The sequence below is a fragment of the Dasypus novemcinctus genome, chromosome 10 (assembly GCF_030445035.2).
Source record: "Dasypus novemcinctus isolate mDasNov1 chromosome 10, mDasNov1.1.hap2, whole genome shotgun sequence".
Classification (NCBI taxonomy): Eukaryota; Metazoa; Chordata; class Mammalia; order Cingulata; family Dasypodidae; genus Dasypus; species Dasypus novemcinctus.
Genome location: NC_080682.1, coordinates 37,546,356 through 37,564,895, shown reverse-complemented (window position 1 = coordinate 37,564,895; position 18,540 = coordinate 37,546,356). Strand labels below are relative to the sequence as shown.

At 34.3% G+C, this 18,540-nt stretch overlaps 1 protein-coding gene and 1 pseudogene across 1 annotated transcript; both read left to right on the top strand.

Moving 5' to 3' along the window:
- Positions 1 to 527: 527 nt before the first annotated feature.
- LOC101429117 (olfactory receptor 5J3-like) lies at positions 528 to 1,466 on the top strand. Its single transcript, XM_004483946.2, has one exon. The coding sequence runs from the start codon at positions 528 to 530 to the stop codon at positions 1,464 to 1,466; it is 939 nt and encodes a 312-aa protein (XP_004484003.2).
- A 10,104-nt stretch (positions 1,467 to 11,570) lies between these two features.
- LOC101434943 (olfactory receptor 8I2-like) lies at positions 11,571 to 12,492 on the top strand (annotated as a pseudogene).
- Positions 12,493 to 18,540: the final 6,048 nt, after the last annotated feature.

The window sequence follows — 18,540 nt, the reverse complement described above, 5'->3', positions numbered from 1 at the left end:
TCTTTGCTTTATTTTCTTTTCTCTTTCCCAGACTCCACTGACTCTCATTTACTTTGTTAATGAATAGTCTGTTTTATTGATTGAAGCAATGTACAAACACATAGTTTTTCCTTTATATTACTGTTTAATATATGTGTAATGTTTATTAGTTATCTAAATTAAAAATCTATCATACAGAATAATTTTTTCAGAGATCTCAAAAAATATACCTGTTAAATATTGAGTTCTCTGACAAAGTCTGCTCTTCCTTAAATTATGAGGTCCTTGATTTTTTTGTTCTGGAATCTGGAATATACTGTTATCTAGAATCCATCCCCTGAACTTGCTCTACCTAACCTACATTCCTGTTAGGAGAATCCAAGGGATTGTGTGAATTTAGTTTACTAGGGATTGTTACTTAAAACAATTAAAACCATGTAGTTCTCTAAAGATGGTGGTAGATTTAATTCATACATACAAAGTGTAATTTTAGGTTATTTTCTTTTACCTGCATTTCTCTGTGTATTTCTTTTAGGGGAATCACATAAATGGCTGACAGAAATGTCACTATGATAACAGAATTCATCCTTCTGGGACTGACTGAAAACCCTGCACTGAATACTGTCCTTTTTGTGCTGTTTCTCCTGCTCTATCTCATCACTGTGGTGGGCAACATTTGCATTATCACAATAATTTTGGCTAGTTCCCAGCTCCATTCCCCCAAGTACTTTTTCCTTAGTCAGTTGGCTTTCTTGGATTTATGCTATTCTTCAGTCTTTATTCCAAAAATGCTGATGAACTTTTTGGCAGGACAGAAAGCCATCTCCTACCAGGGGTGCCTCCTTCAGTATACCTTCGCTAACATGTTCCTGACAAGTGAATGCTTTCTCCTGGCTGCCATGGCATATGATCGGTACGTTGCAGTTTGCCGCCCACTGCACTATACAGGTCTCATGACTCCTACGTTCTGTATCCACCTTGTGACTGCTTCCTACCTAATAGGTTGTGCCAACTCTCTCACCCACCTGAGTGGCTTGCTCAGTCTGTCCTTCTGTGGGCCCAATATCATTAACCATTATTTCTGTGATATCCCTTTGCTTTTTCAACTCTCTTGTTCCAATACCCAACACAGTGAGGTTTTATTTATTGTCCTCTCTGGAGTGACATCTGTGACCACCTTTCTGATAGTGGTTAGCTCCTACCTTGGTATCCTTCTCACTGTCCTGAAGTTACGCTCTGCAAGGGGCAGATATAAAGCTTTCTCCACATGTTCCTCGCACCTGACAGTGGTGACTCTCTTCTATGGAACCATGATATTTACTTATCTTGGAACCAGTTCTAGCTACCCAAAGGATAGAGCCAAAATTCTATCAGTGTTTTATACTCTGTTACTGCCAATACTAAATTTTCTGATATATAGTGTGAGAAACAGAGAGACCAAAGAAGCAATTAGAAGAATTTTTAAGAGAAAAACATTTGTTCAGTGAACATGAATTTTCAAGCAGAAGCTTAAAGACTATGTAATGGCATTATAGGTAGGTTCATAGTTCAAATAACTACAGGAGATATGGGTGAAAAGGTTAAGGTATTTTCAAAGAAGATTATGTGAAGAGATATACTCAATATTGACTTTGGAAAAATATGTGTGTGTGACTATATGCCCTGAATATTATTTTGAATCTCTATTAACTTTATGTATAATCAATCGATACCTTTCTGCTCTGAATTGATTAGTTATAAAATATGATTGTCAGTTTGGTAAAAGAATATAGAAGAACTAGTAGGTAGACAATCATGCAAACACACAACAAAACACAAATGTACACATGTACACACACATAAAATTGGGGGACAATTAGTTACACAGCGTGCACTCCATTTTCCTTCTTCCAAGAACTGAAGCATTTTACAGATGAGTAAACAAAGGAGTTAAATTTTATCCAAGACAACACCAATATTTTAGAGCTAAAATTAAAACCTGCATGTAACCATATAAAGGTGCACAGGCCTCTCTATTTTACATAAGCAAACAGAACTTCCTAAATTTCTTTAGTGTACCATATTTGTTTAGAAATATGAAAACTAGATTACTTAATTAAAAATAATTTTTAAATTTTTATGTGACATCTTCACTTCTTTCAGTTTTTTAATGGATATACCAAAATAGCAATGCAAATATATTCTACTAAAAATACAATGGAATTCATCAAAAATAGCCTTCAGGAAATGTCAACGAACATTATAAACTATTAAAATAAATATAATAGTTTGAAAATGCTGACAGCTTTAAAAAACATTGATAATTTTCACCCATATTGTTTATTTTCAGTCACAAATCCATATGATTTTTGTTATTCTGTTCACTTAATAATGCATCAAAAATTCATTCCAGCACCATTGTTATCACTCCAATTGTTAGGAGAGCAAACCATTGTTGTTAAATGACACATTATCAATGTATAGTAAACAATAATTTTGGATTTATGAAAAATGTATATTTCTTTCTCTTTTCTTCAGGAATAATTACATTTGTTAAATATTTTGGTCTCATGTCGCCACATCAGCACATAGATATACTTTGATAGGATGTGGTTATTATAACCAAGTTTTCAAAAGAGAAACCATAGGCCAATATTCAAGTCCTTATGACATGTCATAGCAGCTTTCTGAATTATCACAAATAATTATATCTGCACTGGCTCTATCAAGGTATCCATCTTCTGGTGTTATGTACTTATTATTTTATATTTCACAAAGCAATTTATAGTATAATAATATTTATATGTAAAACTTCTCCACTTTTAGATTTTTTATTTTAATAGGTTCCTAATAAATTATGAACCTAAGAATAAGCCTATTAATCTTCAATTAATCTAAGATTAATCCTATTAATCTTAATGTTAAATATTAGGAACATGAAATTAATACTATTAATGTTAATCATATATAAACACATTATTTGGGAGTTTGTCAAATCATTTTCCAATAGATTTGTATAGAACCTAAGTCCTCTAGTAATAAAACTTTGTGTTTACTTAAGAAATTCATTATTATATCCTAATCAATTTAAAAATGAATATATATATGTAAATTTCAAGGAGGAAGAGAAAAAATCAAAACCAACAAAGAGAAAATTAATGAAGATACAATGAGTGATCTTGTTTTTCTTTCCCTAAATTATCAATTAATTGTATCAGAAACAATTTGAGGAAAGAGTTTCTGCATTATTTTTCCTAAATAATTGGATTTGGGAAAATGGTCACTGGACCTATTTCAGTGTAGAATCACACAAATAGAAGCATGTTAAATAAAAGTTAGGGGATGAAATCCAAGGTTGTGGGCAGCTGCGGGCCTCCGGGAGGGTCGACGTGGATGGCCGGGTGAGCTCTCCGGACGGGGGCTGCCCCACGGTTAAAGGAGAGGAGGGGAGTCGGCACGAAGCCGTTGGGCCCTCGCTCTCTTCGCTCAGGCACGGGGGACGCGCGGTGCAAGCAAAAACACCACGGAGACGTGCCCTAGGCACAAGTCTGATTTATTGTAGAAGGGGACATGGTTTTATAGGGTCTAGGGATACGTAAAGGGACTTGATTGGTGCCGGCAGGTGCTGTTGCTTGCGTAGACGGTTACTGGACAGTAGGCGGTTACTGGACAGTAGGCGGCTAAGGGGTTAGGAGCAAGGGAGGGGAAGGGGAAAGTGTGGGCTGTCTAGATAACGGCTAGGCGGAAGACAGAGAAGGAGAGAAGGAGGGGCAGCGCCGGCTGACAATACTGGGCGGGAAGGAGACGGGGACACAAGGTAATAGGCTTTCTGAAATAACATAAAAATGCATATAAAGCTATTGTTTAGGGACAATGTTAGAAAAGAGAAGGACTCAAATATCGGTAAATATTTCTTACTTGAGCTATAAATTGCTAGTAGGAATTTTCCCAATGGTTTTAGCCTCTAAAATGGCCCAAAGGCAATTCTCCAACCTAGCAAGGTCTTATATTACAAATACAGCTTTTCCAGCAATTATATAACTTTATTTGGAGCCCTGTCCAGTCAAAGATTTCCTAAAGTGCGTTTTATCTGTTTCTGTACTGTCTGACCATCTGTTTCTGACAAGATTTTTATGATTTTTAACAATTAAACAATAAATTAATCTAAGTCTACTGTATGGATATGAAATGTGTTCTCTTTCTTTAATTCTATAGCTAAACTTTTAAGAGATATCTTGATTTTATTACTAATAAAAGACTTTTAACAATGCCATGGTGATAAAAACATTATAATAGAAATATAATTTGTATGATAAGGTGCTGATGCTCTCCTTTATTCAACTATAGCTAAAAAAATCTAAATTAATATGTATAGTTGTATATATTACATTTTTAACATGTTCCAATTTGTTTAAGCTCTTTTGCAGGGTAAAGTAACAAAATAATAAAAACATCATTTGGAGAACCACTGAATTAAAGGTTTAGGGCAAAAATTAAAAAAAATGTCTTTTATTATTAGAGGAATGTCATAGAGAAAAGAATTAGATTTCTTTTAAATGGTTTCAAGGGAAAAATTGTATGACTTTTAAAAATTTTGAATCAAAGGCATAACAGTAATATCTTCACTGCTTACATGCTAGGTGGAAACAAACTGACTTTTTTTAACAGTAGACTTTTTTGTTTGTTTGTTTGTTTGTTTGTTTGTTTTGTTTGTTTTTTTTACATACTTTAATTTCACTCCTTTCCAAGGCATACTGAGTTGGAGCCATCCTGCATCAGTAACAGCAGATAATCAATATAAGCTTTGCCTGTAGACCTTGCACATTCACACAAAAGCCCTAAACATCCATATACACTTTAATCAATATCGTTCTATTTCTGAACATCTTAGAAAATAATTTAAAATCTTGTATAATTCTATGCAGCCAAAGATAATTTGTTGAAGAATGTTTGTCATAAAATTATAAACAATGGAGTATGTCAAAGTGTTCTATGGTAAAGCAATTTTGATAAAATATTTGATAGACTCTTTTATAAGCTAAAGAATGAGGGACTGTGAACAGTATATAAAAAGTACTGATAAAATGATCGTGAGCAAGATGAATTTGATAAGTATTAATACAATTGCATAAGGAAATACTAAAAGTAAAAATTCAAATTATAAGCAGGGATTGTTAGGGAGATGGTGGTGTTTTCTAAGGGAAATATACATTCATTTTATTCTGTAATTCGTCCTCATCTAAATTACATTTTATCATTTGCCAACAAAAATTGTTAGAGTACAAATATATGAATACTGCATTATAAAAGTACTGCTTATAAATAATTTGAATCTCAATATTTAAATTTAGGCCAAACTGAGCAGTAATTTCTCCTATTTTTTTTTATTGACTTTGTAATAATATTACATTAAAAAAATATATATATATGAGGTCCCATTCAACCCCATCACCCCCACCCCACCTCTTAAAAATTATCTTTTTTTAAGGTTAATAGATCACATAAAACAGGACATTAAAAAACATGAGTTTCCCATATGCTCCACTCCCCACAGCCCCACCGCATCATTTTTTGTGTTTTTTTGAAGATACATAGATCACAAAAAAATGTTACATTCAAAAAATATAAGAGGTTCCTACATACCCCAAGCCCCACCCCCCCACACACACTCCTCCCATATCAACAACCTCTTTCATCATTGTGGCACGTTCATTGCATTTGGTGAATACATTTTGGAGTACAGCTGCACCACATAGATAATAGTTTACATTCTAATTTATACCTCTCTCCCAGTACATTCAGTGGGTTATGGCAAGATATATAATGTCTGGCATCTGTCCCTGCAATATAATAAGGTTTACTATGTATAATATCCCAAGGTCAAGTGGGATTATGCTGAAGATGAAGACCCCCATAACTGGAAGAGTCAAGCAAAATATGGACAATTCAGTAAGCTTTTGTAGAGAGGAATTTGAACAACAGATGATTATGTTTGTGGCTTCAGGGTGTCATTTCAACAATGAGGTATTCATTACCTCATTAAATAGACCATAAATTATGAATTTGGAAAAAGCTTTAATAGCACCTCTTTTTTTCTGCCATGTTCTTCAAGAATCACAGAAATTTAGATTTGAATGGGACCTTATAATCTATTTTGCTCCTAATGAAGAAACCAAACTTGATGAAAAAAGTTGTTTGCATTAGACTCATTAGGAAAGTCGTGTCATCTTAAGTTTCAGGCAGTGCTAGTGATTTGTTCCTCAAGAACAAAACAAGAAAATTGCAGTAACTAAGAATGTCTGGGTAGAGATACATTCACAATTTTGTTGGATTTTTGAGCATTTTATATCCAAAAGTGAATAAAATGCAAATATCCAACCCAAGAAAAATATTTCTTTACTCAAACTCAGCATTTTAAAACTAGTATTTCCATTCCATTACTCCTTCTTTTAATTTCTTTTATTTTGCCTGGATAGAAGTGTTTCTATACACTCAGTCACATAAACCAGATTCCTAGCAAGTCACCTTCAATTGATATCTTTTATTTTCTCTAAATGTTTATTGGATTAGCTCTTGTTGCTTTTGTCTCCCAAATACTCTTCAAATAAATGTTCTCTTCATTATTAATCATTTATGCTGCCTTCCTCTAGTTGGCTCACATTCTCTAGTCCTAAGTACTGAAATAGCTTCCTAATATCTTTCATTATGTAGCCTGACTAGTTACTCTTTAATGTATCCCAATTTTATCTCGGTAGAAAGTTTATGATCATACTACTTTCCTTAAGGTTTCAATTTGTTAAATTTTTTTTTCTGTAGAAAATTATCATTCTCAAAGACCTAGATCAAGAATCCCTACCTCTCTCAAGATTTTCTTTATAATATCCCTAAGGAAATTGGATTACTTCCTCCATTGTTCTACCACTGCACATTGTCATTTGTAAAGGAACTGCAAAATTTTGTTTTCACATTTAATTCCTCTTTTAGAACGGTTACTTCTGTAGGGAAAAAACAGTATTTTATTCAACTTCATAGTCCCAGGATTACTGGGAATGTGACTGTCATTTGGTAGAATATTATAGATGTTCAAAACTTGTTTGTTGAATGAATAGGTGAGTTAATTATTTAACAGGATTCTTTTCTCACCTATTATATCTTAGTATATTTCCTGTTGAAATATTTAAATAAGTAAAAACAATCTAGAGTTATTTATAAATTTTACCATCTATCACAGTAAAAAAAAATCAGCAAATTATTGGGAGAAGTTTTTCACTAGCAAGTTAAAATCATGTATATATAAATATTAATCCAAGATATGAGGGGTATTCTTTATTTATAGTTGACATGGATGATAATATTATTTCAACCTATATTAACACCATGAAATCAGTAAGTACAAAAGTTCACCTCTTCTTGCTAAAAGGGATAAATGGCAAGCCCAATTGGAAGCAGTAGTTATCTGAGATTCTCTAACATTTTTCTCACATGTACTTTCACTGCATTTTAGGGTTTTATAAAAGAGTTTGTGTACATGTCTACTAATAATATAATTCCCTTTGTCTTTGATCAATATCCCAGGATCCAAGACCACACATGCTCTTATAATAAAATAAGAACATTGATGACAGTGATGATAATAATTATCAAAACATAAAGATTTCAATAAATACTCAAGAATAGTATAACAGGACTGTAAAAAGATCAGCAGCTAAAACAAGTAGCCTAGACTTAATTCCAAATTTAACAATTAGTTAAATTAATAAGGTTTGACTCAGTTTCCTCATCAATAAAATGGTAGAATAATAGTGCCTTGTTCATGGACTGCAATAGGATTAAATGTAGAGTTTTGAGAATGATGCTTGACATATAATAAAATCTCCAAAGGTTTACAGATGATATTGATGATGTTGGTGGTGGTGATAGTGGTGGTATATATTTGTAGGTGCTTGGAGACACATATGCAAAAAAATCTGATGAACATATTTTTTTTATTTCTTTTATTCTTTCTGCTGGATTTCTTTTTGGTTTTTTTTTTTTGTATTTTATTGAAGTATATCATTCACATAGGAGCAAACATAAACAATAGGTGTATAGTAAAATTAGTGAAAGTACAAAATGTCATTTTAATATATTCTGTTATACTAGTATTTACACATCCTATTTTACTATATAAATGGTTTTGAAGCTATATCATTTAATTTTCTCAATTTTGTGCAGCCATGTAGACTGAAACACACAAAAGCGAGGAATATGCACATCTAAGTATTTTCACTGGGAGTGTATTCTGGGAATATTAAGTAAATTCCTTAGGTTACAATTAAAATATAAATCTCAAGAGATGAAAGATATTAATTGACCAATTCCTTTATGAGAAGAGTTTGGAAATTTGAGGATGTATGCTAGTATAAGACTGTTTAAAAAACTAAATTTCAAATGACAATTCTTTTTCATGGGATTGCTTTAGAAATACAATAAGAACAGAATTAATGCAAAATACAAATCTAGTCTTGAGTTGAAAATTAAGTACTTTAGTTCTCCAGAAGTCATATAAAGATAAAAAATTACCACAGTGAATTTATCTTTAAATTTCTACCCAAAATGGATGGGAATATACATAATAGTATTGTCATTTAAAAAATTGAATTTTCATCATCATCATATTGATATTGGTCTAGTGTATAAGAAATAAGAAACAGCTAAACATCAACAACAGCAGCAGCATCTCTAGCCACAATAATAGCAGATCCAAGTCATTATATTGACAATTCACAGGATTCCAAATTGTAGATGAAGCAAATATAATTAAATGCCAAAAAATTAATAGTGAATTTGGTAGAGTTGCAAATTTTCTTTTCTTACTGTTTGATCCTAAACATGAAAATAATTACAAGATACCTTGAAAAGAAAGAGATTTTCTTTGGACAACTGCATATCCAGTAAATCTAATTTCATCATCCTATTCTTTCCATAACTGTGTTTGAATATGTGTATGTGTTTCCTACATTAAGAAACATTTCTTTTAACTTGTCTGCATCTTCCAGTAAGTGTTAAGAAAAGTATGTTTTATGACTGCCAAGACAAAATGCTTTCATTTGATAAATGCTTACTAAATAAATGAAAGGATAAATAGCAATGCTTGTGAACATGGGAAAACTAAATGTATATTTAATATATCATCAAGTCCCTTTGGATTACTCAACCAAGTGTTTTAGGTCTAAATCAAACTTTACCAAACTGCACATATTGGTTACAATTGTATTTATTTATCAAATATTTATGTCAATCTTATTAGTGTAAGAAAGAACTCTTCTTCTGGAAGAAAATAAGGCTCACCCAATTGTGGAGAAGAAAATAATTTATTCTCCATCTTGTAAGAAGGGGTGCACAACCAGAACATGTGGCTGGCACCCCAAACAAAGAAGAATGACACAATTTATATTCCTAAACTTAGCATGCAAGCCCTTCCTCTGTTTCTCCATAGATTGGATACTTCAGAAGTTACAACCTATCCAAGATGATCTAACCTTCCTGTGCAAAAGTTCATGATTAACTGCTTCCCCCATCACATTCCAACCATTTTAGTTTTTATCTGCTCCCCTTTGCCAAATAAGGAATGGAATTTAGTGCTGAATTGGTATTGACTTAGCTCTTTCTTGGGCATCTTTTTTACTACCTATAGGACCGACTGCTTAACCTGTGAGTGGGAGACTGAGGGAGTAGGCTGCCAGGTTACGTTAATTAATATTTTCTTCCTTTATGTGAAAACTAAACTAATCTTCATTTCTTGCAATAGGAAATTAGTTCTCTATAATGAGAGATAATGTTACATTATAATTCAATGATTTCATATTTAAATCAAATTCATCTTACTGTTTTTAGGCTTTTAATCTTTGCCTTGAAAATCATTCTTTGAGGGCGGCGGACTTGGCCCAGTGATTAGGGCGTCGGTCTACCACTTGGGAGGTTTGTGGTTCAAACCCCGGGCCTCCTTGACCCATGTGGAGCTGGCCCATGTGCAGTGCTGATGCGCACAAGGAGTGCCCTGCTACGCACGGGTGTCCCCGCATAGGGGAGCCCCACGCGCATGGAGTGCACCCCGTTAGGAGAGCTGCCCAGTGCGAAAGAAAGTGCAGCCTGCCCAGGAGTGGTGCTGCACACACGGAGAGCTGACACAACAAGATGACACAACAAAAAGAAAACACAGATTCCCGTGCCGCTGACAACAACAGAAGTGGACTGTCGCAGTGTGGGCTCGCCCGGAGGGCCGCTGCAGGGGCGGTGTGGGCTCGGGCGGAGGGCTGCAACACACGGAGGGGCCTTCCGAGAAGGCGCTCTGGGGCCGGCAAGGTGCAGAGGACGCACGGTAGGAAGAAGACTACCGAGGAGACCAGGATCTGTGCGCAAGTCTGATTTATTCAGGAAGTGCAGCGGTTAATATAGGGCGAAGATGGGGGAGGGGCAGGGGGCGTGGCCGGGGGGTGGCAGACGGCTGATAGGTTCGTGCAGGGGTGCATCACTGGTTGCGGGCAGAAGACGGGGTAGCCAGGGTTCTCGGCGGCAGTGAGGCGGGGCTGTCATGGCACGGCGGTGACCCTCGGGGGAGAGGCGGGGTTAGGCCACTGAGGGGGAAGCGGGTGCAGCTGGGCAGAGGGGCGGGCAGTACGCCCGAACCCCAAGCAGAGGGCCTTAACGCCCGTTCCCGCCACCCGGGTCCGACTCGCACCGGCGCCTGGAGACGAGCCGACCCTTGCTGTCGCTGCGCTCCCACACAGTGCCACCCTACAGTGGACAGAGAAGAGCACACAGCAAATAGACACAGAGAACAGACAACCAGGTCAAGGCGGGGCAGAGAAGGGGAGAAAAATAAATAAATAAAAATCACTATTGGAAGTGAACTGGTTGTTATCTGATATGCTAGGTAAATATACATCTTTATTATTTTAATCACACAAAACCACAAACAGTTTGAAGTAATCATATATTGTTTTTTATTTGGTTGTAGCTTACCGAGAGAGAAAAGGCATATAGAAAAAGGATATTGCATAAACATGTCAAACAAGCAAGCTATTTCTATTTTTATTTTATTTTATTTGAAAAATCTAATAAAGTTTTATTCAGTCTAAGGAACTAAGTATTGTTCTGCTTCTTTTTAAAATAACCTTGAAAGAAGCAGTTAGGTGTTCAGAAAATAAGGCTCCCACACAAGTTTATCATTTAATTCACAGATTATGGAGCTTCCTTTCCCAAATGAGCTTTATATTTTCTAACAGGATTCGATGGGTATTATTTTAGGCCCATCAACAGTTATAGGCAATGTATAATATGTCTGAGTAAAAATCTCTTCAAATAATTTCATATAAATAATTATTTAGAAGTACAACCAATTTCCCACAAACGTGAACTTAGAAATTTTTATTAGTGCCTGACAATCTGTATAAAAAGTGAAAATCATGTATAACTTATCAACTAACTTTAGGTCATTAAATAATTGTGTTCTGTTACTCTCATTATTTGAGTTTTAGTGGGTTCTGATTACTAGATCGTTAGACTTGAATGCTTCTCTGATTTGCGCTATTGATATGCAACAGGTAAATTTAAGGGCTGAATTGAAATAAATGGCTGGATCCAATTTCACTGAGGTGACACTCTTCATCCTCTCTGGATTTGAAGATCACCCTGAACTACAAGTTAGCCTTTTCTTTCTGTTCCTCTTCATTTACCTACTCACCGTTTTGTGGAATCTTGGATTGATAATGTTAATTAGAATTGACCTTAGCTTCATACACCTGTGTGCCTTTTCCTTAGTAATTTAGCATTCACTGACATATTTTCTTCCTCTGCTGTGACACACAAGACACTGGTCAATTTCCAGTTCAACCAGAAAACCATCACTTTTGTTGGCTGCTTTGTCCAGATATACTTTTTTGTTGGTTTGTTGTGCAGTGAGGGTTTCCTTCTGGGTTCAATGGCTTATGAGCAATCTGCAATCCCTTACTCTTTTCAGTAGTCATGTCCCAGAAAGTTTGCAATTGACTGGGAGTAATGCCATATGTGATAAGCATCACAAATTCTCTAATATCGATCTGGGTGATAAGCAGTTTGGTGTTCTGTGATTCCAGTATCAATCATTTTTTCTACGACACCAAAGCTCTTTTGGCCCTGTCCTATATAGATGCATTCAGCACAGAGGTGGTGATCTTTGTATTAGCTGGGTTCACGTTCCTTAGTTCTCTTCTCATCATCACAATCACTTACTTCACCATCATCTCATCTATTTTAAGGATCCAGTCTGCTGCAGACAGGCAGAAAGCCTTCTCCACCTGTGTGTCCCACCTCCTGAGTATAACAGTCTTCTATGGGCCCCTGATCTTCACATATTTACAGCCTGATAACATATCATCCCTGACCCAGGCACAGGTGGGCTCTGTGTTCTATACCATCATCATTCCTGTGCTGAATCTACTCATCTATAGTCTGAGGAACAAAGACATGAAAAATGCTCTCTTGAGGATCATACATAGATAACTATTTCCCTGACAATTGGCTTCATGCATTCAATGACTGTAATGATTGGGAATATGCACCCTCAAATGGCATAACAGAAATTAAATGATGACTTGGAACCTTGAAATTTGGGACATGAATTATAATCTTTTTTGTTTGTATTGAATATAGAATCACTATATTAGGAAGTCATTTAGGCACATCAGTTTTTCAGAGCATGGACATACAGAGGTAAGAAAAGAGGTATCTGATCCGTTCCTGAAATGTATGTCTTATCACTTTTCTGTGAACATTTGCCATCTGGTAACCTGTAAAAAATATTAAATTATTGTTTTGTATGGCTGGGCATTCTGTTTTCTCAGATAGTAGCAAACTGAGAGTAGAATATTAAGATATTAAGACATAGGTTCTCCTAAAATTTACTAACACAAGGAATGGCTGCTGATAGCCTGAGAGAAAAGCAGGAAAGCATACAGAACTAATGAAAGTAAAGGCTCTGTGAAAATATTGGGTTAGAACTAATAAAAGTAAATATATGCCCCAGTGAACAGACTGGGGCATTTCAATGAAGTACAAACAATATTTGAAAAGTGTACAGAAATCTCTAAATGATGTGGGGTCATTTTGCTTTGGTAGTTAAAATCATTTATTTGTGATTAGACATGGTTTTGATTTTTGATTATATAGAAGAGTGATCTATTTAATAAGAAGAGTATATTCTACATTAAAATACCAGAGATAAATTTTCAAGTAATTATACTGTGCCTCTATAATTTCAAAGACTTAATAAACAAATGAGTGTGTGTGTATGTGTATATGTTTGTGAAGAAAAACGAAGCTCTAGCTGTAGTATTCTGAGGTAGTTTAGAAATATAGAGATTGATATTTGCTTTTCAAATCTAGCAGAATTACTCTGGCAATAATGAATCTATAGTCTTAAAGGGAAAAATATTTTTTTGTTGTTCCTTTTAGTGAGAATTGCAGAACTTAGTAATTATTCTTTAATGTAAACACAGGTGAATGAACTCTTCCAGGCATTATTACAAAATCATTCAGTACTGCCTTTATCATGCATGAATCATTTGTAGCAATCAAAGGAATGAGTTGAGACATCATATTTAAATTAATCAAAGATTAATTTACTGAGATTCTTTTTTAAAGCAAAATGTATATGTGCATAATAATTCTCTCTCTCCAAAAAAACTTAGCCTGTATGTGTCCTGAGAGAAGCGTTAGCTGCTGCTTCTTTGTTCTTCAGCATTTAACGAAATTATCATATGCCAAATATACAAATAACTATCCTTAGCATCTTGGCATATCTGAGGATGTATTTACAGATACATTGATTTATTCCCATATGCCATTTAATGATAATTTTCTTTGCTTTTTCCTACCTCATAGAAGTATAGTGTTGATTTAATATGGTCAAATCAAGGACTCTGTGGTACTCATATGTATATTTTGTTTGGCACTTGGACAGCCATTTCCACATTAGGATTCAATAAATAATAGTTTTGTTGACAATTTATTCCTAGAATTCTTTTCCAAACATTTTTATATGTATATTAATATGGCAAAGTGATTTACAGATATATTCCATTTCAAGTGATGTCTTTTCTAAAGGTTTCAGATAGGGAAAGACGAGTAAACAGTTATAAAAGTATATAACTTTACATAATTGGAGTCAACTGGATAGAAATTCTCATAACTCATATGTCAAATACCTATTTCCTGTAAAGAAAAATCAGTCTCAGTCTTGGGAGTGACTAAAAGTAGCTGATATGATACAATTGGTGTGTGTATACATGTGTGTGCCTTTTCTCTTTCCTATATGACAGTGGTCTGAGTCCTGCAAGTTTCATTGTGCAATATATTATAATATTTTATCTTATAAGCTATTTAATTGTGTTGGACATCTCATGTAATCCTGTAGCATTATTGTAGGGATAGATAGAGGTTACTGTCTATTCACACGCTACCTTTCATTGGAGCTATAAGTATATTCCCTTCCAATCATATTGTCTGATTAAGATTGATTGCCATCAAGATTTTTCCATGACTTCCAAGATCTTTCATGATCATCACTGAGAATTATTAAACTGATTATATTTTCTGAATTTCTTTTTCTACCAGACATTTTTATTTTTTCATTCTAAATATGTCTATTTTTCAAAAATTATGTAAACATCATGATTTTCCACCTTATTTCTTTTTATACTGTTTCTAAATGGTATGTTTTGTTTTTCTGCATTCAATTGCATTGAATATAATGTATAAAATGATGTATTTGGTTGTTCTTTTAAATTTATTAGTGCTTTCAGGCTGTGCTGTTTCTAGGAGGAAAAAACATGTCACACTTTATTTGCCATCAATAGATGATGGAATATATTTTATTTATCAAAATTATGCTAAAATGTCCATATCTACTACTCTCAACATGCTCCTTGTATTTGTCTCTGGTATATCTCCCTGTATCTTTTCTAGATGCTTTCTATGCACCTTGCCTTTAGGTCCCAGTGAAACCCAACTTTCCAGAATGGGTCATGCATTTTTTGGCACCCCTTGTATCTCTCTCACCTGCCTTTCTGAAGACTCTTACTCTCTCCCATAAAGATGATCAGTTCCACAATGCTTTGAACTATGGCTCTAGCAGTAAACATTATTTCTGAAATTTGCCAGAATACTTTCTTTTTTAATATGGTGAGAAAAAACACTGATATCAAAATATGTTTGATATATTAGGCTATAAAATGAAGATAATCATTTGTTCAATTTAAGATAAATTTTGTATCAATGGAAAATTTTTTTAAAAAGATTACTCTCCCCCCCAATTTTATTTTAAAAAATATTTAAGGAATTCTCCAAAACAAGATATGTGATGAAAATAAAATAAATGGAATCAAATTGACTGGTTAATATCATGTATATTTAGACTCGCTCATATCCATACTCAATAAAGAGGTCTATTTAAGAATGGATTCAAGAATATTAGCTGATAATTGGAGAAAGTAGTATAAAATAGGATTTTGTAAAGGATATTTGCCTTTCAAGATATGAAAGGATTGGTGTGGGTGGATAATGCAGCTATCTAAAAATAGTGTTGACTACAAATAAGAAAAAGGCAATAATAAGAAAGTAGAAATATTAATGCAATAAAATATAATATTGGAGCAAATCTAAACTTATATTTATGTGGAATAAGTTCCTCTAAAAAGACAAGTGTTATGAAATATAATAAAATCCAAATTTCAATATAAAATATTTCTTATACAAACTTTATTAAAGATATAGTAGTAAAGTAAATATTAGGATAAAAGGATACGAAGTAACTAATTTTATAGAACATATATTTTACTATTCCATTTATCTCAGCTTTATTTCTGACAGGTATTTTTATGGCTCTCCACTTCTTTCAGGTTGCTCAAATATGACTTTATCAATGAAGATTCTCTGAAAATTGTTTTTAAGAGAACGCCAATTGTCTCCAAGCACCCCTTATCTTATTCCCCCTTTCCCATGCAATAGAGTGGCACTCCATGTCACTCTTGTTAGACCTCCTCACAATTCCTCATCTTCATGGCCCAGCCTCTGCACAGGGTCTCTGCACTGGTCTGGAACATCTGCTTCCCATGTACCTGTATGACTAACTCTTCTCTTCTTCAAGTCTTTAATCAAAGGCAAACTTATATTGGTTTGCCCTGACCATTCTATTTCCTTTTGCTCCCACATGCCTTTGTTTGAGAATTTACCCACGACCAGTCTTATATTTCACTTCTCTTTTTAAATAGTACTTTTCATATTCTAACATGCCATATCGCTTATTTCTGTTTATTTTTCTGTTTTTCACAGCTAGACTACAAGCCCCAAGAAACAAAGCTCTTTTACTCTTTTGCTATAGAATAGTGCCTGGTACATTGCATGTATTCAATAAAATGTTTACTGAATAAATGAATTAAATGCAGTGGCATGTTCAAACATAGATCATCTAGTATGTAATTAATCCAACAAATAAAACACATTTCTGAATTTTAATGTTTGAATAACATAACTGAGAAGGCTAAAATTCCAAATCAACATTTGAGCATTACTTCACTGAATTTATGGGTCATTTCTACAAATTGGTTACAAATAATCCATATATTTCAATAAATTTCCAAAGTTTAATATAAAGGAGCAACATTTTTTAGCAAAAATGTAATTTAATTTAAAATTGATATTCAAATGTCAATACTCAAAGACTGTTCAAGTTGAAAAATATATAACTAATGCTAAAAACATTTTCTTAAGTTATCTTAGATCAAACAGGAAATAAAATTTCGATTCTAGACTCTACATAATGGATTACAAAATAAATATTGCATATCAAAAAAATATAAAATAGAGGTAAAGTGGCTCTCAGATGAATAATGAAAACATTATTCCGGTATTGTTAAGCACATAACAAAAAATAAGTGATATTGTTACCTGAAGATGTTAGAGAAAGAACAATGAGTTCAACCTAAAAAAGAGGAAATAAAAATGATGAAACTGCAGGGGTGTCCCCCGTGTAGGGGAGCCCCACAGGCAAGGAGTGCACCCATTAAGGAGAGCCGCCCAGCATGAAAGAATGTAGAGCCTGCCCAAGAATGGTGCCACACACACGGAGAACCGACACAACAAGGTGATGCAACAAAAAGAAACACAGATTCCCGGTGCCCCTGATAAGGATAGAAGCGGTCATAGAAGAAGACACAGCGAATGGACACAGAGAACAGACAACTGAGGGCGGGGAAGGGGTGAGAAATTAAATAAATAAATAAATAAATAAATAAATAAATAAATAAATAAATGAATAAATAAATGATGAAACTGAAATAACAATAATTAATTAGAAAGTCAAAAAAGAATTACATTTATCAAAAAAAGAAAGAAATACAACTACAGAATGATTCTTTAATAAACTTCAAAACAGAAAGAATTATTAGAGAGAAAAAAGAGCAACAAAAACAGAGGAAAAAATATAACAAGCTGGGAGGTGAAACTATATCATCATTTAATCAGAAGATATTTAAAAATCTGTCGAACTTTGGCTTTGGTCAGGACAGAGTTATTGGCATGAGAATAACCATAATATCATAAATATCTCTAAACTTAGATAAAATACACATAGTAAGTGCTTTTAGGTTTTGGACAACAGATGGCAAGGGTCAGTAATTCGTGAGATTCCGGAATCATATTTGAAGAGCATTATGCTTTCCTGGTCTTTATGGACTGCTCAGCAGGAAAGTAAAGAGTACATATAGAGTACAAAGGTCTGGTCTTGCAGAACTGAAAAGACAGAAATTAGAATTTCCAACAGCTGAGGAATTGGAACATTCAAGGCAGGGGACCATAGCAAGTGCTCCAAATGCCTGTGTGCAGATTCCCAATAGGATTTAGGCTGCAGACTGAGCTGTATATGTGCAAGGGGGACTATATAGACATAGTCACAAGACTCTGGTACAGAACTGAGAACAGAACAATTACAGAGGTCATGAAGTGATGGAAGAAGTTAAAATCATGACCCCACCATTATGAAGAATACCTCTGGTTGACTCAGGCCTGAAGTTGAGACACATGCACAAAAAGCTGTACATTAGAAATAGGGACCCTACATTGGAGGGAAAGCAAAGTGGATTAAGGACAAAACCAAATAGATTGTTCTAATTAAAGAATAAATTGACCCCTGGGAGGTCTTAAGAGGCACTACTTAGACTGTAGAGCATAATGTAAACCAATGACTATGGTTAGTGGCTATGTTTCAATATTTCTACATCAGTTGTAACAAATTTACCATTCACATATAAAGAGGTTATTGATATGGGAAGGGAGAAAGGGGGAGGATGTTGGGTATATGGGAGTCCCCTGTGTTCTGTATGTGACTCTACTGTGAAGTAAAACTTCTTTGAAGACAAATGAATAAAGTAAGACACTGGGGAAGAAATGGAGAAAACGTTACTATACATACAGGATAGCAGATATTACAGTGATGAAAGACAAAGGGTCAAAAAAACTTTAAATTTTTAAAATATTTTTCACCAATTCTTAATATGGCCATTTTAA